Genomic DNA, 24,740 nt, shown 5'->3' with positions numbered 1-24,740 from the left:
TAAGATTCACAAGTTTCTTCCTAAACTTGACTTGGTTATGCTAATATCTGACTCTTTACTTGACACAAGACAGAAAATTACAACCAAAGCAAATCAAAATCCACTCTAGACTTTTCTCTCAAGTGTTTCACTCAACCTTTTTTCACTCTTAGGCTTTTTCTCAATACCTCTCTTTCAGCCTTTTAACTCTCAAAGATAATACAAAAAGATATACATTGAAACTGAGATACAAAACTGTAAAACATGAAGGAGATTAATGCATTAACAGTCTCTGTTGCTATAAATTGAATCGGATTCAGCTAATTTTGATTAAGTTCTTCATCTTGGTGGAATGCTTCTTTAACTTAGAAAACACCGTCCAAAAATGTTGAACTCTTCTCAGGGAAGCTCTCAAAACAAAACCCAGATGATTTTCTCTCCTTGTCTTCTGAAAACAAAATTTTTTTCTTTTTGTACCTCTTACCAAGTTGCTGTTTGGATTTCTTTCTATGTCAATTCTTTGAACCCCGAGCTTCTTTTGCTTGTCATCTCACTTTCTTCATTTAACCCTTAAATTAGGGATTTTAAAGCAGGTTCTTTTGCTTGACAGAAGACCTAGATCAGCAAAGAAAAATTCTTCAATGATAAATCTAAATTCGAACCCTTGAGTTTGTGCTTTGTCCCCAAGAAATAATTTGAGCCTTTGATTCACAGCAGTGATTATTAGAAATCACTTTTTTCATTTATCCCAAATTGGCATTGCAAAGATTTGAAGAAAGAGTGAAGAAAATAAATTGCATGCAAATGAAAATAAATTACATTTATTCTCTGACTTAGGCTTTGATTAGGGTGATTAGACATTTGCTTTTGGGATTTATCTTTCTCTTTTTTTCTTCTCTGGTGAATGAACCAGGAAAAAACTTTCTCTCTTTCTTCATGAGTCTGATCGAAGTAATGTGAACCATGGCTTCAACTTGGATGGAGAACTTGGGCTTAGATTAACTACTTTCTATTCAGCCCAAGTGACTTCGTCACATTTTATTTGGGCTTAGCTTGTAAATTTTGCATACTGTAGCAAATTCTGTTTTTTCTTTGTTTCATTTGTTTGGACTGCTGCTATTTCAAACACAATCAAAACTAATTGGATATTTAACCCAATAAATTAATGTTTGTCATCATCATTTTAGTTAGTCATATTCTTGACTCTACACCTTATATCTGTTAATTTCATCAGATTATTTCATTAAATCTACTGCGATCTGCTGCTGCTTTTAAGTTTCAAAAGAACCTTGATTCAAATTGTTTTTTTTTTAAGATTCATAAAACCTTCAAAATGAAAAACCTTTTATTTAATAATGTATGCAACGATAATGTGTTACATCCCAATTTCATAGGTAGTGTAATTTTGTGTATTTAAACTGCAAAAGTAAGGGAGAAAACAATTTCACAGCAATTGCGTGTGAAATTGACAAGGCAATTTACTCACACTTCCACTGTGTGCGAAATTGGGACAAGGTTTTTTTTCTATTCTGCATGCACTGCCAATGAAATTTTAAAAAAATGATATGAACAAATCAGATACGATTTTATTAATTTATTGATATTTTTATTTTTAATTAATATATTAATTTTAAAATATATAATTGTCAAAAAAAATAAAAATCTAAATTGTGTTATTGGTTCAAATTCTAAAACATTTATTTTTATATATTTGAATTTAAAATGAAACAATTAACATTTTTTTTAAAATTATTAAAAATGATCATTTGATTCACTGATATTATTTTGAGGTGTCACCTGAAATCAAATTGAGTTTTGGGCCTAGATGTGAAATCTAAAAAATTAAAGCTAGGGGTCTTGACTTGTTTGTTTGGATTTAGAATACCTACAAAAAATTTTAATACTTAAGTGAGCAAAAATTAAAGCAGATTTTATGTGAAAATAGATAATAAAAAATAACTAAGTATTAGAGTATTTATAGAATTATAAATATGACATAATTATTTTTTGGAAATGACTTCAGATTATCATAAACAGTTATTCCTTTATAAAATGGGAAATTATTCCCACGTTTGAATTGGTTATATATAATCTATAATTCTATAATCTATACCAATATCTATACCAATATATAAAGGTATAGACAATACCAGAGTTTGGTGTCCAATTTTAGTAGACATTATTTGTCCTCAAATAATTTATTTTACAAACTAAAATTATGAACAAAATAGTAAAAATACATTTTTGTTTTTAATTAAAAATCATTAACCCACAAATCTATACCAATATATAAAGACAATACCAGAGTTTGGTGTCCAATTTTAGTAGACATCATTTGTCCTCAAATAATTTATTTTACAAACTAAAATTATGGACAAAATAGTAAAAATACATTTTTGTTTTTAATTAAAAATCATTAACCCACAAAAAAGTCAAATAACTACCCACTAAAATGAAAACAGTTTTGTTACTTCTATTAACTTCCCACTAAAATGAAAACAGTTCTGTTATTTCTATAAATATAACAACACATCTTCCATTGCCTCCATCCACTGCATTCATCCACTGCAGTTACAAATTTTATTCAGTTACTACTTTTACGCATAACATTCACTTATATCTCTTCTTCTCTTTAGTTTACTTATCTAATCTATATTTTTATTCATTTCTCTGTTTTTTTAATTTATTCCCAACTTTTAACGTATGAAAACAGTACTGTATCTCCTTTTGTTTTTATCAATTTATTAGATTGATATATAACATTTAAATGTGGCAAGATAAGAACTATGTTATACATTTTTTATTGTTTTAATCTTTATGATTATTTTCTTCTCTTTATTTTTCTATCTCGTGAGCCATGTAAGTTTTAATTTATTATTTTTCATATATATTATACGTCTAACAACAATATATAGAGTCAATACAGAGAATTGACTATGACTTTGGTGTCTAATTTTTTGGACTATATTAATCCTACAATAAACTATTTTGGAAACTAAATTATAAGGACAAAATAGACATAAAATTTGTTTTGAAAAATCCAATAACTTCCTACTAAAATGACAGTTTTAAAAAATGTAAGACAGTCTGCAAATTGCTAATAAATAAAAAGAAAATGAGCTGGTATGAATATCAATATCTTCACATTCTTCATCATCTTCATGCTTTGTTTAATTCTATGTTAGTTTTAGTTTATATCATTTGTTCTATCAATATCTTCATGCTTTGTTTAATTCTATGTTAGTTTTAGTTCAGTAGTTTAGTTTTTACTTTTTTGTATTTTTCTTACTGTTCTATTATTCTCCTTTCTTCAACATTCTCGCCTTCGTCTTCTTCCATTGCCTTCATCAACTGCAGTTGTTAATTTCATTCAGTTTTATAGCGGTTACTACTTTCACATATAACATCCACTTATATATTTTCTTCTCTTTAGTTTACTTATCTAATCTATATTTTCAATCATTCCTCTGCCTTTTTAATTTATTCTCAACTTTTGACGTATGAAAATACTACTATATTTTTTTTTTATCAATTTAATTTAGAAAGAAATATTTTTTTTTGTCTTATCAATTTGATGCAGAAAGAAAACAGTTTCTTTTTATTTGATATGTGTTTTATGTTTTTTATATGTCCTTACCTATCACTAATTGAATGAAAGAGTTCCATAAATATTTTGTTAACTTATTTTTTTAAAATTACTTTGTAATAATATTTTTTAAATTTTTTAAAATATTAATTATGTAGAGTATTATGTTTAAAATTTGAATACATAAATATATTTACTTTGAAAATAAATTAAATTAATCAATGAGTAATATCTCAAATGGCATAGTCTCCCCATATTCAATTAAGAGGTTGCGAGTTCGAGTCTCCTATCTTTGGTAAAAAAAAAAATTAAATTATTAATTTTGTCTACCACAATATTATTTATTTTGCATATTGGCTAAGTTATATGATTGGCATATATATGTATAGGACGCAAGAAAATTTCCACCCATCAAAGATTCGTTAAAAATATTAATATGTTAATTTCCTAAACTATCTAAGCTATTAATTATGTAGCGTACTGGATTTGATATTTAATTATATAGAGTACTATGGTTGACATTTATTAATTTCCTAAATTGTATTGCAAAAAAATTATAATTTTATATTATTTGTTTGTCACATAATTAACATATAACAGATAAAAAAAGCCTACACCTATCAGTAGAATGAAAAATTCTCACACATATTTTGTTTACTTCTTTTTTTTATTTATAATCTATTTTACATTGGATAATATTATTTTTATTAATTATTAGTTCGACATATAACACAACAAATGTAGCAATATAAAAACTTTGTTAATTGATTTTTTAAATGATCTGGTGACCTAAGATAAGAATTTTGTTAATTGATTTTGTTAATCTCTTTTTTATTTTTAATCTATTTTATATTAGATAATATTATTTTTTATTAATTATTAGATTTACATATAACATTTAAATGTGGCAAAATAAAAACTAGGGCAATTTACTTAAATAAATAGAATAAAAAAAACGTTTACCTAAATATGCAAAACTGGTTCTTGTTACCTGCATGTGCAAAAAGCCATTTCTATGTAATCCGTGGCAACCCACCACGGTTTCAAAACGTGCATAAACCGTGGCAGGTCCCAGCGGATTATGGCCAAAAGATATAGAGTGTAAACCGTGGTAGGTCATCACGGTTTACTAAGGAGAGATGGCGTGCATAAACCGTGAAGAGTCACCATGGTTTATGAAAAAACTTGTTTGCACATAAAACCTTGTGGTGACTCACAGTTTATGTGTGGTAAATAATGGCCAGAAAACCTTATTAATTTTATGTCCAATAGAAAATGAATTTATTAGCACAATAAATTTATGAGCAGAATCTTAAATTATGTCTTATCAACAACAGCTTTTTATAATAGAAAGAGTACAATAGAAAAAAAAATCAGATAATACTAAGAAAATGATTTTTATAGTGCTTAAAAAATTAATGTCTATTTACTAAAAAATAAAAAATTAATATTTAATTTAAAATGATGAAATTTAATAAATTTAAAATATTTAAAATTTGTTGTGTAAAATAAATTAGAAAAAAATTAGACTCCAATAATAAACACCATGAAATTTTTGGATTTTTTTCTATTATAAAATAAAAAAATATTTTTAAAAATAAATTACACTAACATTAATGTTTGGAATCTGTGTTTTTATTTTTTATTTTGAGTTTTTATGAAGTTTTCAAAATCTTAGGCAAAATTATAAAAACTACTCAAAAGTTAGTTTAAGCTTAAGGTGACATCTCTTATTATATTCATCTTTATTTTTTCATTTATAAAATAAAGATTCATTACACTATAACATATTAATGAGTACAATAAAATAATTACTTGTTAATATTGGTATATTAATATTCATTAACATGCTTATTGATTAAATCTTTTATATAGATTTAATAAATTCACATATAAGTGTATATTGATACATTAGTATTTGTTAAATTTAAAATAAAAATATTTATTATATTATAAGAATATTAATGAGTACTCTAAAAAATATTAATAAGTAATTATTTTATTATGTTCATTAATATTTTTTATAGTATAATAAATATTTAAATATAGTGTAAAATAAAAAATAGGGATAAACATAATGAAAAAATAATTGATAATACATGTAAAAATTTTATAGTATATATTAGTCAATAATACATAAAGAGAACAAAAAATTTTTATTATAAATATTCAATAGAAATAGATGATTTTTTTTTTCTTTATAAGATGTACTATATAGTGTGTATTTATTAGGCTGTCTTTGTTTTCAACAACAAAATAGGATAAAACACTGAAAATAGAATAGGACAAGACACTGATGGACAGGGACACAAAATTTTGTGTTCTTGTAATTCTGCTTGGTGATAAACTAGAATAAATTATGAAAATCTAATTTATTCTCATTTTTTTCATTAAAAAAATTTGAGATGAAAAATATAATAATAAAAAATATAATTATAAAAAATTAACAAGAATAATAAAAAAAATAAAAAATAAGTTGTGTCTCTTGGACATAAAATTAACAAGGTTTTCTGGCCATTATTTACCACACATAAACGTGACCCACAAGATTTTATGTGCAAACAAGTTTCTTCATAAACCGTGGTGCACGCCATCTCTCCTTCGTAAACCATGGTGACCTACCACGGTTTACACTCTATATCTTTTGGCCATAATCCGCTGGGACCTGCCACTGTTTATGCACGTTTTGAAACCGTGGTGGGTTGCCACGGATTACATAAAAATGGCTTTTTGCACATGCAGGTAACAAGAACCAGTTTTGCACATTTGGGTAAATGTTTTCTCTATTCTATTTATTTAAGTAACTTGCCCTAAAAACTATGTTATACATTTTTTATTGTTTTAACCTTTATAATGATTTTCTTCTCTTTATGTTTCTAACTCATGAGCCATGTAAGTTTTAATATATATATATATATATATATATATATATATATATATATATATATATATATATATATATCTATAACAATATATAATGCTAAAACATGGAGGTTTGGTGTCCAATTTTCTATTTTCTATTTTAACCCTACTAACATAATTCAAAAATATTATACAGTTACTTATTTTACTAACAGTTACAAAAACTCACGTGTAACTTCTATTCAATTTTTTACTCCCACGATCTCTCTTTTTTTTTTTTTTATTTTGGTCTGATTCTTCTTTATCTTATGAACTCTTCTCTGTACCGCACAATTATTTAAATGAGTTTTTCTGACATCTTAAACTAGGTAAAGACGATGTCAAAAGATTTATTTTCGAGGCCATATATGAAATAAAAAAAATAATTAGAAGCCAACAAGTATTTAATCAGTGGTGATAAATAGTTTTTTTGTATAGATCTTATTATATTCGGAAGTATTCATTTAAATTATGTTTTGTTTAATTCTATATTGGTCTTTGTTTGTATAGTATTGTTTTAAGTATATCTGTGAATACTGTACTCTGATGGTCTATCCAGTAGTTTAGCCTCATTCTAATTATTCTATTAGAATTTTTTTATAACCATAAAAAATATATCTTTTTTTATTTTTTTTATAATTTCATCTCTTTTACTGGTTTTTTTTTACCTCCTAATATACTTTGTTATATTTCTCTTGCTGCCATTATTTTTTTACCTTCAACGCTATCGACTTCATCACATCCATCGTTACAAATTTTATTTAGTTTTATTGCAGTTATTATTATTTTTCTCTTTAATTTACTTATCTAATTAATATTTTCATGGTTCTTTTACTTTTTTTTTTTTTAATTTGTTCCCAATATTTCACGTACAAAAGATAGTGTTCTATCTTTTTCTCTTGCCAAGGAAGAACTAATTTTTTTCATATTATGTGTATTTGTTTTTAAATATGTCTGTATCTATCAATGATGAATTGAAAAAGTCTAATATTTTATTAAATTTAAGGATTTTTAAATTACTTTATATGTGATAATATTATTTTTTAATTTTTAAATTATTAATTATACAAAGTATTATATTTGAAATTTGAGTACATGAATATTTATTTTTAAATTAAACTAAAATAAATGAATTATATTACAAAAATATAATTTATTTTGACTTCTATAATATCATTTGTTTGGCATATGGCACTAGTTATTTGATTAACATATAAAAGATGTAACATATAAATAGTGATAATTAATTACGGTGGGGTGAATAGACGGTGGAAGGAGAAGAAAAAAACGAGAAAGAACAAAATAATATAATAACAACGATTAGACAATGATAGGTATGTGTATAGAGAATAATAATAAGAGAAAGAATAGTGTTTGATATAGTAAGGGGATATAGTAAAAATTATAAGTTAATAATTTAGAAAAATAATGAAATTAAAAATATTTAAAAAATTAAATATAAAATTAAAAAAGAAAAATAAAATATTTAAAAAATTAAAAAATTTTAAAAATTAAATATAAAATTAAATGCTTTATGTCTTACTTTTTTAGCGAAACTTCAACAACTCATAAAAGTTAACGGAATAGATGGTTATAAATCAAAGTGATAGGCAAAATTAACATTTGCAATAATAATACTTTGTGATAATTAATTACGGACGGTCGGGTGAATAGAATATGGAAGGAAAAAGAAAAAACGAGAAAAGAGAACAAGGTAATATAATAATAATAACGGCGATGAGACAATGACATACAGGTATGTGTATAGAAAATAATAGCAAGAGAAAGAATAATGTTTGATATAGTAAGGGATATAATAAAAATATAAATTAATAATTTTGAAAAAATAATAAAATTAAAGATAATTAAAAAATTAAATATAAAATTAAAAAAATAAAATATTTTTAACAATTGAAATTATGCATGAAGATAGAGAGTGCTTTGAATATAAATTTTTATCTCGGCTTCAAATTAAATACGAATTAAAAATAAATAATTAAACTTAATAACGTTTATAAATAGTTAATTTGTAAATAATGTTTCTAAATTTTTATTTTGATTTTATTACACATCATTTTTAATTGAATAATCTTGAAGGGTTTATATATTTATTTTTATGATCAATAAATCTGACAGTTTTTTAAGGCTAAAGAAGTTATTGATAAGAAGATGTATGATGAATTACGAAATATTTTTGTCAGATACACAATTTTTATAATCTCCTATTTTATTTATTAATTATTCTTATATTTTGATATTTAAAACGAAAAAAATAAGCATTCTCATTTATTCTATTTTTCACTATTTTAAAAAAAATAAAGAACTCTTCGTATTTAGATTTATATTTTGGCCTACCACTTAAAAAAGATGAAGACAAATATAAATATTCATAATATTTAAGTAAAAATTATCTTTTGTAAATAACTAACATGTATTTTGATTTATATATAATTTTTTGAATCAGAATAATGTTATTGTCATTATTTTTTGAATGATATTTTAGTTTATAATAATTTTAATTTTAATAAAATATAATATAAATAAAATCACATCAACATTAAAATAAAAAAATACTTATCTAATAAATTTAAAAAATGAATAATATATTAACAAAAAGATAATATTAATTTCTTAAAAACAATAGAAAAGCGGCTCTGTTGAGCCGCTAGTATATATAATGACAAAACCTGTTTTGGTGTCCAAAACTTTTTTTTCTATTTCTATCCCTCTTAATAACCTACCCCACGTCAGTTATTCGGCATTACAAAATCTCCATTCACGTCTTCTGTTATTTTATAAATCCCGTAACTTTTATAATAATTATCTATTTCTTCCCTTATTCTCTCACTTCACATTGCTGTTACTAAAAAAACTTCCTTCATTTTTCATCCATCTTTTCATGCATCTTTCTCACTTCATCTAATATAATTTGTTTTTTGTCGTTAAATAAAAGTGTGAAACTATGTTTATATGTTTGTTTTGATTAATTACCGTTGACAGGATACCAATGGAAGTGGTCGACCGACTTGGCAAGACTATGCCTGTCGACGAAGACAAAACATGAGCGAAGAACAGAGGCAGCAATACCTCGAAGGCGTGCCAGTTAAGTTATACATCCCATTAATAAATTTATGTAGTTAGTATATCATTTAATATGAATTATCTTTTACAATATATTTTCGTGCTAATAACAAATTTTCTAAATATGCAGATACTAATAATAACAGTATAGTTGGTCCAAGTAATAGACCGAATGATCTAAATATAGGTAAGAATTCTGTATATTTATTTAATTAATAATAATTTATTTTTTCTTAAGTTTTAATTCGATAAACCTTCCATAATTGTTCTAAATAATATTGTTATAGATATTATTATAATATCTTATTGTGCTTTAAATTAAATATGTATAACAATATATAAAGAGAATAGGGGAGTTTAGTGTCCAATTTTCACTTTTCTATCTTAATCTTATTGATAAATAGTGTTTAATATAATTTTCGTCTTAAAATTTGGTCAAAAATGTAATTATTAGTTAATTTTCCTTTATTCTTTGTACAGTTACTTTTTTATTCTACACATAACTTCTACCTACGTTGTCTTTTTCTTTGTTCTATGGAGTACATGTAGTAATCTCTCTCTATCTTTATTTCACTTAATTAAAAAAAAAATGATAAATATGTGTATGGAGAATAATAAAAAATAATAAAAATGAAAATAATTTTTTTTAAAAAATAATAAAAAAAAATAATTTAACATATTGAATATAAAATAAAAAAATAATTAAAATTATGTGAGAAAAGGAGTTCTTTAAATTTAAATTTTTATATCTGCTTCAAATTAAATAAGATTAAAAAAATAAATAAATTTATAAATATTTATAAATCTTTATCTTAATTGTTACATATAAAAATAACATAATAATTTTAGTATCATACTTAAATTAATTTAAATTTTATTATTCTATACATTAAAAAATAAATAACTTATAAACTTTTTATTTTTATTTTTATTTTTATTTATTAATAATTTATTATTTATTAAAATTTTTATTTTTTATCTCAAATTTATAATTTAAAAAACATAAAAATTAATTTCCTAAAATATTTAAAAAATATATATATAAAAATTACAATTTTGTTTTGAAATTAAATAAAATTTTAAGAAAATCTTAATAATTTTATTAGTTAGAGACATAGAAGTTGACATATTATATCTATAGAAATATTAAGAATTATTACAAATAAGTGTTAAGAATAGGGAAGATATTCACCAATAATATAATATTTTTATATTCAATTATATATGTTAATTGTAGCTAAAATAGTAGTGCCAATATAATATTACTCTTTTAAGAAGGTATAAAATATTTGATATTATTTTTTTATAATTGTTGGTAAATTTTATAATTTGATTAACAAAAAATCTGAATACTTGATATCTTAAATATTGTATGAAAGCAATAAAATATGACTTAACAAGTAAGTCTGAAAAATAACAAGGATCTATATAATAGGTATACATCTAGATATCTAAATCCAAGAAGAAGAAAAATATTCCTTTAGCAAATTTTTAATAACTCAAAAGTTAACACAATGGTAGTTATGGATCAAAGTGATAAACAAAAATGAGAGTTGGAATAATAGTATGGTGATAATTAATTACGATTGGGATGAATAAAAGAAGAAGGAAAAAAAAAATAAAACAAGGCAGCATAATAATAATGATGAGACAAAGGATAGTGTACTATGAAGCACAGACACTTTACTGAGTTATCGTGTTCGCGTGTCGGACACATTTCTACCCATGTTGTCTTCTTCCTTATTCTATGGAGTGCATGTAGTACTTTCTCTCTATCTTTATTTCACTTAATTAAAAAAAATAATGATAAATATGTGTACGAGGAATGGTAAAAAATAATAAAAATAAAAATTAATTTTTTTAAAAAATAATGGAACAAAAGATGATTTAAGATATTGAATATAAAATTAAAAGAAAAAATTTTTAGCAATTAAAATTATGCGAGAAGAAGAGTTCTTTAAATTTAAATTTTTATATCTGCTTCAAATTAAATAAGATTGAAAAAATAAATAAATTTATAAATATTTATAAGTTTTTATCTAACGTAATAATTTTAGTATTATACTTAAATTAATTTAAATTTTATTGTTCTATACATTAAAAAAATTAAATAACTTATAAATATTTTATTTTTATTTATTAATAATTTATTATTTATTAAAATTTTTATTTTTTATCTCAAATTTATAATTTAGAAAACATAAAAATTAATTTCCTAAAAATATTAGAAAAAATAACAATATAAAAATTATAATTTTGTTTTGAAATTAAATGAAACTTTAAGAAAATTTTAAAAATTTTATTAGTTAGAGACATAGAAGTTGACATATTAGATCTAGAAAAAGATTAAAAATTATTACAAATAAGTGTTAAGAGTAGGGGAGATATTCAACAATGTAATATTTTTATATTCAATTGTATATGTTAATAGTTGCTAAATCTATATAATATTACTCTTTTAAGAAGATATAATATATTTGATATTATTTTTTTACAATTGTTGACAAATTTTATAATTTGATTAACAAAAAATCTGAATACTTAATATCTTAAATTTTATTTGAAGGTAATAAAATATGACTTAACAAGTAAGTTTGAAAAATGATAAGGATCTATATAATAAGTATACATCTAGATATCTAAATCAAAGAAGAAAAAAATTTTTTTAGTAAATCTTTAATAACTCAAAAGTTAACACCATGATAGTTATAGATCAAAGTAATAAACAAAAATGAGAGTTTGGATAATGGTATCGTGATAATTAATAACGATTGGGATGAATAGAAGAAGAAAACAAAAAAAAAGAGAATAAAACAAGGCAACATAACAATAATGATAAGAAAAAGGATAGTGTATAATATGATGAGATAATATAATCAAAATAAAAATTAATAATCTTAAAAAAATAATAAAATTAAAGATAATTAAAGATATTTAAGATAATATTAAAAAGATATATTTTTTTATCTATTAAAATTATGGATAGAGATAAAAAATATTTTGGATATAAATTTTTAAATTTGTTTCTAATTAAATAAGATTAAAAAAATAAACAAATTTAATATTATTTATAAATTACTAATTTTTAAATAATATTAATAAATTTTTATATTAATTTTGTTACACATAATAATAAATTAATATTTTTTAATTTTATTTTTTAATTTAAATTTATTTATTTTAATATTTTACATGTTAAATAACTTAAAATATTTTATTTTTTATAATTTATTTTTAATTATCATTAAATTTATAATTTTAAAATAAAAATAAAAATTTAATTTCTTAAACTGAATAGAAAAGTGGCTCAACAGATGTGATTGTGCCTGGTGAGCCACTAGTGGTGATAACTGATAACTGTAGTAGTGAAGGGAATATTCGGCTTGCTCTTTAATACTTTGTTTGGATGGATGATGGAAAATGAAAGGAAAGAAAATAGGAGAAAAGAAAATAAAAGAAAAGAAAATAAGAAAAAAAGATATTTTTTTATGTTGTTTGGATGAAGAAAAAATAAATAGAAAAAAGAAGAGAAAGAAAATCATAACCGAGTGAAATTACATTAAAATCCTTTATTTTTCTTTTGTTTTTTTAACACTATGGATAAATTAATAATTTCACTTTCACTCTGTGTATTATCATCCATTTTCATAGCAAGAGTGAGAAGAAAACTTGAGAGTGGTCCCACGCCACTTTTTTTTCTTTCCTTCCAATTTTCATTGTCATCCAATCAATAAAAAATGAAGTTTCCATCTATTTTTCCTCCTTACATTTTTCTTCCTTACATTTTCTATTAATCCAAACAGAGTGCAAGTCAAGTCGGATACATGCTGCATGAACTCACATCCAAGTCGATCTGACCCGTGTATCACTGTTGGGTTGAGTTCGGTTGGCCCAATTTATTATTCTATATGTTCTATATCAAGAGTGTGGCACTCAAGACCAAGAAAAAAAAAAGAGTGTGGCACTTATGAATAGTGCATTCTTTTAACTTCTAATTTTTTCATACAAAATTTAGATATAATATAATTTAAATTAAAAATAAAATAAAACTTAGTGATAAATTAATACTGTTGCATAATTGGATGAGTTATTTTTTTATTATTTTTTTGCTTTAGATCCAAGATAAAACTGAAAATTTTCATTTTTTTTTTTGGTCATAGAAAATTTTCAGTTTAATTCTCATAAAAAAACTTGCTTCTGCTCAAATTTCAATCTATAACTAAAGGTTTTTTTTATTGAAAAAATAAAATCCACTTTCGAGATGCCAGCCTGCCAAAAACGTGGAGACGAGTACACTTTTGGAACGGTACATTTAGACTAGATGGACTAGGGTGAGTTTTGGTGAGATGGGGTGGACATGTCCATTTGCCACCCTTGGATGAGGCTATAGAAAAATTTGGCAAGTCCGTTCATTTTTATATTAAAAAACAAATATATACAAAGAAATGCCAAAAAATAATACATCTTACAAAGATAAGAAAATATTTTATTTTCCTATATGAGTATATGCTCTTGATAGAAAAACGGTTTTCAATCTATGCAGAAGTTATTATTATTATTATTATTAGGTTTTTTTTAATAAATAAAATAAATATCAAATTTATATTATAGACCCGCTTAGGTTAATTTACATTTATACACTTTATTGTATATTTCATCCTCAATATAAACGAATTTCTTATTAATGTTTCTCATCTCTAACATAAACGAGATCTAATCTGCATATGAGATAAAATACTGTCATTATTTTTAACGTATTTTGTTATGCCAAAGACAAGATATATGTTTAAAAAAAAACTTTTATAGTATCTTACTTAATACAACGTACTAGTACAAATAATAATTTTTGAAACATAAATACAATATAAAAAAAGACATACAAAACAACACAATATAAGAAGGACAAATTGTCTGACAATATGAAATATAATATAAATAACAAACTAACATATATAACCACGGGTCTTCTACGCGAGTGCGTTCGAACAGTTTCTATGCGTGTGATCCATCTGCCTACACAAGTTATAACGCTTTTTCTGACGTTCAACAAGATCTATCTCATTTCTAATCCGTGTAGACACCCTTAACCTTTCATCGCATAATTGGGTTGGATCACAATTTCGTACCATGCCATTTTAGCCATAACTTCTCATCCACAATTGGCGACTAGTCCATCTTGTACACGTTGAACACAGACTCCATCATGCATAATTACATACAACATTGACATATCTACCCTACTCAATACTAGCCGATGTACATGCTGCAAGCAATTGCAGTGTGTGATAGTGGCTAGGTATACTGGATATATAGGTTAGAAACAGCAATCAGTGTGGGTAGGAGAAATCTCTGTCCCAACAAAGTCTTCGCTACAAATTCATCCTCCTCAAAGCTATCGAAGGAATCCTCGGTCTCGACGATATACTCCTCATCTGACTCAGAATCCTCCTCCATGTGATATTTTGATGTAGCGTAATACAACAAAGTGGCCCCAAGGGTAAAAATATCGACGGACTAAATATCAACAACCTCGATGTATAACTTCATTATTTGGTGTGCTAGTATTCTCTCATGAGCCTTAAACATCGCATGCATGTGTTCATCACCTATGATCCAAAAAAGCTTGAACTTGAAGCATCAGTTTGCCAAAGGAAAGAGGAACCTATACCCAATTCTAGTAACCTTCCTTCGACCTAGAATTCCCATCTTTATCATTCTTCAAATCCTACATATGGTTGAACCAAAGGATTTGAAATAACACCGGGTTTGGACATTCAAACAACACTCTTTCGTCGTCGTTTCTAATACAACTATTTACGGAAACACTCATAACAACATACTCACCATTAGATATCTTCAGAAAATATGTAAAGAGAATTGAAGAAAAGATATTAGAGTTACAATGATATAAACGAGCTCCTTATATAACTAAAAATTATTATCCCATGTGTATTATATTTGCACATATAATAACTTTTTTAAACATGTATTGCGTCCTTAGTTAGGACGCATGAAATTGTTATAAACAATTTTGTTCTTAATATGGATGAGATATGTCAAGAATGATGATAATATTTTATCTTATTACATACTAGAAATACTGCTAATTATTTTTTACTTATCTCGCCTGTACCAAAGACGAGATACGTTGATAAGAAATTCATCCATGATGAGGAAGAAATATATAATAAGGTATATATATAAATTAACTCACACGTGTCTATAATAATAAATTTATTGTTTATTTTATTTATTTAAAAAATTAAATATTTTTATCGTACGTGATAAAAATAATTAAAATGTACTATTTTTTATAAATGTCAAACTTGTAATTGAGAAACTTGTTATATGATAAGAATTTCTTTGTATTATGTAAAAATGAGCGTAAGATTTTATTTTTATACCTCCTTTTCAATATATATATTTTAATTTTGCCCTTACAAAAAGATAAAATCCAAATAAAAATTTTCATTTGATGTAAGATTATTAAATTTTAAAAAATAAAAACATTTTAATTTTTTTAAATAGTGGTCGCAAAACACTCAGTTTGCTAGCTTGCTTGGTTTAGTACCTGGTACCTTAAGAATAATTCACCAGCTTTTTCTTTTTAAAAAAGACAATTTGATAGTGTGTATAAATTTTGTCTAAATATGACTATACGAGTGTTGAGAAGTGAGACCTACTTTTATATGAAGTTAAAACATGTATAATTTATATGCACCATAAAACACACCATTTAAAAATTAATGCAAACTGAAAACATAGGAAATAAATCATATTCCCATCACACAAATAAATCATGGTCTGGTATTAGTAGTTCATAGGAAACAAACATCAGAGGGTAAAAACATAGTGAAACTGAAACTGAAACCTCACAGAACATAGAAAGCAAGCCAAATAAGTCATGCAAGCATATAACCGTAGTTAATAGTTACATATTACATCCTAGTATCAGAACAATGTTTTGAGAAATTGATTTTGGCTCCGGAGACCTTCAATCACCTTCCACTTTCCAAAGACCCTTTGAATATAGAGAGCACAAAAAGTTTAACACGCGCAGATCTTGCAACATTCTCTGGAGACTGCACAGTCATTGTAGCTTTCAAATACTTTTAGAAACGCCATGGATGGTTGGAAACCGCTTTAAACTTAACCTTCATTTACAGGAAGAGGGCAACAAAATCAGTCAATAACAACGTGGATGTTTCCTTGTAGTTTAACACTGGGTATATCCAATAATTAATAATAAGGGATAGAGTGAGAGGATTTTCACGCATGAGCCAAGAATAGATCAAGTGAGTGTCATTGGTAATCATCAACTTCTAGAAAGTTAACCAATCCTCAAACTAGCTTCTAACTATGGTTAATTAGACTATTTAATTTTTATAATGACTCTTTCACATCACAGAAGTTATCTAGATTAAAGCAGGTATTAAGAACCAGGCTTATGAAAAACCAAAAATGAAGTAATTAACCACACACTGTAACCACACACAGACTAGCTTACTAAATTTATGGATTGAACATACACCAGAGAATCATTGATTCTGAACTAAACTTATCTTCTAGAGCTTATTATACTCATAAAAGTATTTAGTAGATATGTTCGATTATTATGCAGCAGACACCATTAAAACTGGCACAACTGAAAATATGAACAAAATTCTGCATGCCATGCAGAGTGCAGAGATTACTAAGAACAAAATAATAATTAGACTATAGAACAACTCTGCTAGTGTTTACTAAATGATGGTATGGAAAATGGAAACGAAATTTACCTTAAAATCTACTTCCAACTAATTGGATAAGACAATATGGTGGTTGTTGTTGCTGGTGCTGCTGCTATTATTGTTGTATGCTTCCAGAACAGGACAATTTTTGATATCACGTTTCAAATCTTTCTTCTCCAGTATATACTGTGGAAGTGTCCTTAACTTTGGGCAGTTTTCAATTGACAAAGCAGAAAGCAATGGCATGATATTGGCATGGTTGCTGTTGCCAGACCAGTCTTCCCAGCCATTCATGATTTCAAAGGAAAGCTTTTGCAATCTGGGAAATGCAACTATTGATGAGGAAACTTGGTCGCAGCTGACAGCATTGTCCGGTGACAATCCTAGAAAATCAGAGCCTACAATCTTCACATTAGGCATATACCTGATCTCAAGTGATTCAAGAGAAAGCAGGTGCCCAAGAGAGGGTAAGATACTGCATTTACTCCAATGAGCAAGCACTAGGTGCCTTAAATTCCTCAATGTTTTCATCCAATCAGGCAACAACTGTCCTCGATAAAAGAATATCTCAAGGCATTGCAATTCAGGAGGCGCTTCCAATGCATTAAGTACACCTTCGTCGTGGTTAATCTCTGAACCTACAGAAGAAAAGCACAGTTCCAAGCCAAGCAGGTCTTTCTTATTTTTCAAACATGCTTTTGAAGCTTCAACAGCACAAGTTTCACCTCCCAAACCATCTATGGTGATGGACCCTTGAATGAGATTTAGCTCTTTCAAATCTCCAAGATTGCATGCTTTGCTACCAGCAACACTACTCCCAATGAAACGACTCAATGTTCTGAGCAAAGTTAAATTTGCAACCCCTTTTGGTAAGTAGCTAAGACTTGTCGTCCAAAGAATCTCAAGATGCCGCAACTTGATTAGATTTCCTATGCCTTTTGGTAGTTTTTGAAGTCTATCACATCCATTTAGATTTAAAGTTTGCAAATGAAGCAAGCCACAAATAGCTTTAGGCAACTTCTTCAAATCACGGTTAAAAGATAAGTCAAGATACCTTAGAAGTAACAATTCCCCAATGTTTGATGGAAGCTCTTTGATCAAACAAGAGCTCAAGTCCAATGCCCTGACCACCTTCAAATGACTCAGTACTCTAGCAAGGGTCGTTGGATCTGAAAAGAAATTCTCAGACAAAATCATCAAAGTGCGTAGTTTCTTTGCATTGGCAATGGGCTCCGGCAGAGAAGATTGAGCTGCAATGATTAGGGTGCAATGACGAAGTATTGTTGTATCATCAGCCACTCTAGCCTCCTTCATATAGTCAATAAGCACTCTGTGGGATTCATTTTTTGCAAGAAAATGGATTAAGTCGCTCATTCCACTCTCCAATTTGCACTTGAAGCAACCATGACTATCCTGATTAAATTCTTCAAAGATGTTGCGGTCTAACAATTGTTTAATGTACTTCCACCCCTCTCTTTCCATTTCGTTTTCATCTGAGGCAATAAAACCTTGTGCCATCCACAGTTTGATTAACTTGCCCACATCTATGGAATGATTCTTAGGAAAGACTGAACAATACAATAAGACTTGTCTCAATTCGGGTGGCATCGAAAGATAGCTCAACATAACTGAAGACAACAATTCTGCTGAATCCCATGTCTCACTTGCCAATACCTGTTGCCACTCTTTTATGGAATTCTTGCCACGCAAGATATTACCAAGAGATTTCGCCATCAGCGGCACGCCGTTACACTTCTGTACAATGTCTTTTCCCACTTCATTGAACATTTCTTCTGCTTTTGTCTCGTTAACTGAATGACCAAATGCATAGTCTTTGATAATTGACCAACAAGCCGAGTCAGAAAGAGGATCGAGAAGCACGATGTTTGTTTCTGAACATATTCTGTCTGCAATCCCCTTGTTTCTTGTGGTAATCAAAGTGCGACTTCCCAGATCGGTGAAATGGAACCACTGCTTTAGTTCTTCCCATTGGAGATCATCTTCAAGCCAGATGTCATCCAGAACGAAAAGGCATCTCTTATGATCAAAAGTTTGACGAAATTTAAACAACAGTGCTTCGAGGTCAGTCTCATTCAATGATTTAGCAGTCACACTTTCTATAATGGACCTTATGATCCGGTTAAGATTGAATTCCTCGCCAACAAATACCCATGCCCTGCAATCAAAATAATTCTCCACTTCAGGAGTGTTGTAAACAAGTTGTGTCACTGCAGTCTTTCCTATTCCAGCACCTCCCACAATAGAAATAAATTGAATGCGCTCGGCTTGACCATCATTGCTAAGCAGCTTCTCAATTAAAGCTCCAGTAACATCATCTCGTCCATGTATTGTTGCTGCATGAACAAATGAAGTCGTCGGTTGCCTTGCTTTTTCCTCCTCGCTCTCCTCTTCATAACTCAAATCGCTATCAAGTTCATCTTCCATGATTGGGTTTTGAGTTCCTCTTGTAGCTGCTGAGAGGTCCCTTTCTAATAATTGCCACTGTTTTGAGAAAGGAGGTGCACGACGCAAGATAAAACAAAGATACTTTGCAATATGAGGCACCCCTTGACACTTCAATGTAATGTAATTGCAGTATCTCCTGGAGACTTTCTCTGGATCGGAGAAGAAGGATAACTCGTCCCTGATAATGGACAAACAGTGCTGCTCTTTAAGATTCTTCAGGTGAATGATGTCCATCTCTTTGGATCCAGCTACTCGTGCAACATCCATCTTGCGTGTTGTTATTAAGAGGGTACTTCCACGAGCCCCGCAATCTAAGCAGTTCTTTAGTTGTTCCCACTTGTGATAATCCTGGCTCCAAACGTGGTCCAAGACAAACAGGTATCTCTTTCCCTCAATGCGATGACGGATTTTCAAAAACAAGCTATCCAATTCAAGCCCATGTATCGGATCAGATGTAAAACACTCCAACATGGCCCTTGCAATCTTTTTCAGATTGAATGGCTGTGAGACATACACCCAGCTCTTCAATTCGAAATACTGGCGCACGACTTCACTGTTGTACACAAGTTGGGCTAGAGCAGTCTTTCCTATTCCAGCAATTCCTACAATAGAAATTGTTTGAATACCTTGGACTTGGTCATCATTGTGGCATAACTTTGCAATCAAATCACTTAGCTCATCATCACGGCCATGTATTGCTGCTTGAAGAACCAAAGAAGTTGTAGGTTGTTTTGCTCTCTTCTCCCACTCAGTTCGAATTGAACGACTATGAAGTCCCCATTCTTCTTCTTCTTCTTCATCGGAGTCTATTGCTTTCGGGACATACCTTTCTACCACTTCTGTACATTCTTCTTCAGTCCCTAAACTTGACCTCAAGCTATCACCAAGAGACTTTGCATTAAGAGGCAACCCGAGACACTTCTGTGCAAAAACTGACCGAAATTCAATGGAAAACTCCTCTGTCGGTATGGATGCTGTCTCCGTGGCAATGGACCAACAATGTTCATCTGAAAGATAGCTCAGAGGAAGGAACTCTGTCTCTCTGGATCCTGCTGCTCGTGCAACTGCCTTCTTGGGAGTCGTTATCAAATAAGTACTCCCAGAAGCCCCATGACTGAGAAGGATCTTTAGTTGTTCCCAATCGTAACTGTTTTCACTCCAAACATCGTCCAGAACAATAAGGCATTTTTTCCCCGAAATCATCTCAACACTTGTCTGAAACAAGCTTTCCAATCCAAACTTACTGCGTATGATATCATGCGTCAGATTTTCCAACAAGGACAGAGCGATCTTAGACAGGTTGAATTCTTTGGAGACATAAATCCATTCCCTTAAATCGAAATGATCGATCACTTCTTCATTGTTATAGACGAGACGGGCCAATGCAGTCTTTCCTATTCCAGCCTCTCCAACAACAGATATGAACTTGATATGACCGTCTGTGTTCAACAATTTATCAACTAAAGTTGAACTTTCACCTTCTCGACCATGTAAATTCAGGTTAGCAAATCGAGTTCGGTTTACCTCGCCGCATTGAGACTGTAATGACATCCTCCTATCGAGTGTTAGTTGATTCAAGCTGGCTTTGAGTCCCAGCTTGTCACTATCGCATAGGATCATCAATTTATTGAGGACTTCCTCCAATTTACGGGGGCCACGTTGTCGAAGAGGATTTAGTAAAGAAGCAGGGTGGTTTAGAAAGTGAACCTTTTTAGCCTTCTGAATTTTCAGTCCTTCCAGAATGTCTACGGTGTCGTAGCATAGATCCTTAATTCTTTCCAGCCTATTCTTCACGTCTGAATCCCTCACTTGACGACCCTCTACATCGTCATTGACCTGTAGGAGAATTTTATATATATTCCTTATCGTCGATGACGTGCTTTCATCTACCATCGGAAGTCCTTCCCTATACAGTAGCTCAACTGCCATGTTCATGAGTAGAGCCGCCATAGAAGAGAGATCCAAGCAATCCTCTCGAAAGGTGTGACTCTACTGGTCTCGTCGGACTCGCAGCTCGCTTCTCTTTTCTCGCCTCCGTCGTCGCTGCTTTCGCTGCTCTTGCCGTCGCTGGAGATCTCGCTCGCTGCTCGGTCCTACTCCTCTGATCTCTCGGAGCTGTCGCTAGCGCCAACTCGCAAGACCCTCTTTAACGCCGTCGCTGTCAGTCCTGCAGGCAGGCCGCCGTCACTTACTCCGATCCGCTGCCGTTTCGGCTTGCTTTGTTTTTTTTAAGTTAGTAGAAACTCCAATTCAAGATCTTTAAATAAAAATGAAAAAATTATGGCATTTGAGCTGTGAGGTACAGGTTGACACCTTTCTATTTTCTAAGACCTTCTCTGTGTATTGAATATGAGTGACTGTTTAGTGTTTATGTGGGACTGATATTAGTCGGATATCTATAAGTGGATTTTATGGTGTCTTTTTAGTGTAATGTTTAAATTGACTAACTTGTTTTTATAAATAAAAAGTAAAATATATAAAATAAAAATAAAATATTTAAAATTTATTAAATATTATTTCTTTATTTTTTTAGTAAGTTAGGCACCATATTTTAGGTATCATAGTATTTACCTATCTATATTTACAAGATTTAGGTGTTTAATTCAATATGACGATTAATTTAAAGAGCAAATAGAGTGATTTATGGATCGGATCTGATCTGTATTTTTATGGTATTTATTTGAATCAAATTTAAAAATTTTAGGTATTCACATATTTCATCTGCAAATTTATAAAAATAAAGAGATAAATAATAAAATATTTTTATTTTAAAAATAGAATAAAACATGACTATATTTTCAAAAAAAAAATATATCTTTTCAATTGTCTTTTAAAATTATTTCATGTAGCTATGTTATAAGTATAATTTTTCATATTCACGTACTTTTTCCTCCACGATAAAATAACATTATCAAAAAGGTTGAGAATTAAATACGTATTTTTATTAGTTCTTCAACCATCTTTGGATTAAGAACTGATATTTCATTTTAGCACTGTTTTAACTCTTTTTGCTTTCTCGGACTCTGATTAGAGGTCAGACTTGGACGATTGAAGATTCACCTGTGACTTTGCTGTATCTTGGAGCTAACTTGGTGATTTGGTCTAACCACAAGCAAGCATCTGTGAGCCGAAGTAGCACAAAAGCGGAATATAGAAGCTTGGCTGAGGCGGATTCCCAACTAATATGGATTCAAAATCTGTTATAGAAGTTACATGTTCAATTGCCATCAATTCTAATTTTATATTGTGACATGAGTATTGTTGTATTAGCAGCCAACCTAATTCTTTACAGCAAGACAAAACATTTCAAGTTGGATTTGCATTTCATTCGAGAAATAGTAAATCAAAGGCTTTTGAATGTTGTTCATATTGGTTCGGTTGATCAAGTAGTAGATGTTTTTATTAAATTCCTTTCTATTAATCGCTTCAATAAATGCAAGTTTAAACTTGAAGTGATTTCTAAAATCCTATTAAATTCGAGGGAGAATAATAGAGTTAAAAGAATAAAGATTTTATTATAATAACTATTTAAGATTTTATTATTTTTTGTTTTTATAATATTTTTTGGTGTCTAAACATGGAAAGAAACAAAACAAACACTATCCTATATTTGAGCGGATGATTTGCTGGAGATCAACACAAGGCTCAGACCAAATAACATTATTAGAGTTACTCTTGGCACCATATTTAGTCATCCAATTCGCAGCTCTATTTGCTTTTCGGGACACCCATTCAACGTGAACAAGTCAAGGACGAGATAAAAGTTCCTGAATTTTGTGAACCAAATCTGTTACTTTAGATGAATATCCACTTGTAAGCTCATGCATGATGGGCAGAATGTTAAGGCAATCCGTTTCACATATAATATCCCTCAAACCGCAATCCCAAGCTAAAACCAACCCCCTCCAAGCAGCAAATAATTCACATCTGATGATAGACCAAGGAGGAATGCTTCTAGAGCAGCCCGAGATCCAATATCCCTTAGAATCTCTAATGATACACCCAAATCCCGCTAAATTTAAATCCATATACAAGCTTGCATCACAATTAACTTTAAAACTATTGCCTCCGGTGGTTTCCAACACAGGCAATTTCGGAGAGACCTAAAGGCATTGTTTTGATTCCTGTAAACCTGTAAGTCCTTGGTAGTAATTCTGGCCAAGGCAACAACCTTGTAGTCTGTCCAAGGGTTGTCAGTATTGAATATGTCATTGCACCTATGTCTCCATATCCACCAAAATCATGCACCAAAGGACACCTCATTGTTAGCCAAGGCCTTCCAAAACCACTCTTCAAGAGAAGTACCAGCCGTCGAGTCCAGGATACTAGGATCCAACATATGTCAAATTGCCTTTGATCGTTCACAGTCTCTAAGGCAATGCTCCATAGTCTCCTGCGCCTTGTTACATCTCTTACACATATCTGAAAAAGCTAAATGCCGCTTGAATCGAAAGGTCTCAGTTGGTAGAGTATCATGTAAGCCAAGCCACATAGTAAATTTGAACTTCTCCGAAATATTTGTATCCACAACCAATTCCAATTACTATTGACATTCCAATTTAATGTTTTTTTTAATAACCATCTATAACCCTCACTTGCACTATACTTTTTTGTTGCTGGAGGCCACCACTCCCACTGTGGCTCCAACTCAGTCGAATTAGGATATCTCAAACCACAAATAAACTGCTTAATCTCATGCGGAATAGGCGTGGTAATACTATCAACTTCCCAAGACACCCCTTTCCACAAATTAGCCACCATAAAATCTGATTCAAAAATATGTACACAAGGAACAAGGTTGCAAAGCTTACCAAAAGGAGTCCACTCATCATACCAAATTGATTTGTGGACATCTCCAATATTTCAATGAAGCCTTTCTTTGAGATGCTCATAGGCACTAACAATGTTCTTTCAGATAGCCGATGAAAAATTTCTACTATTTTCGTTCATACCAGATTGATTCCTAAGATATTTATGTTTCAGAACCTGCACTCACA

General features: G+C 28.9%; 1 protein-coding gene across 1 annotated transcript; it reads right to left on the bottom strand.

The window, feature by feature from the left end:
• Positions 1-16,311: 16,311 nt before the first annotated feature.
• LOC148572870 (uncharacterized) lies at positions 16,312-22,115 on the bottom strand. Its single transcript, XM_088504810.1, has 2 exons — positions 17,326-22,115; positions 16,312-16,701 (listed from the first exon to the last, which is right to left on the bottom strand). The coding sequence occupies exon 1, from the start codon at positions 21,691-21,693 to the stop codon at positions 17,344-17,346; it is 4,350 nt and encodes a 1,449-aa protein (XP_088360936.1). The 5' UTR covers positions 21,694-22,115; the 3' UTR covers positions 16,312-16,701; positions 17,326-17,343.
• Positions 22,116-24,740: the final 2,625 nt, after the last annotated feature.

Source organism: Arachis ipaensis, chromosome B2, assembly GCF_059453495.1.
Source record: "Arachis ipaensis isolate K30076 ecotype BB chromosome B2, ASM5945349v1, whole genome shotgun sequence".
Taxonomy (NCBI): domain Eukaryota; kingdom Viridiplantae; phylum Streptophyta; class Magnoliopsida; order Fabales; family Fabaceae; genus Arachis; species Arachis ipaensis.
The sequence above is the reverse complement of the archived record's forward strand: the minus strand, read 5'-3'. Positions and strand labels throughout refer to the sequence as shown.

Bases quoted from the DNA above. Each gene is read 5' to 3' on its own strand.
- LOC148572870 (XM_088504810.1), bottom strand. From the start codon at position 21,693: ATGGCGGCTCTACTCATGAACATGGCAGTTGAGCTACTGTATAGGGAA.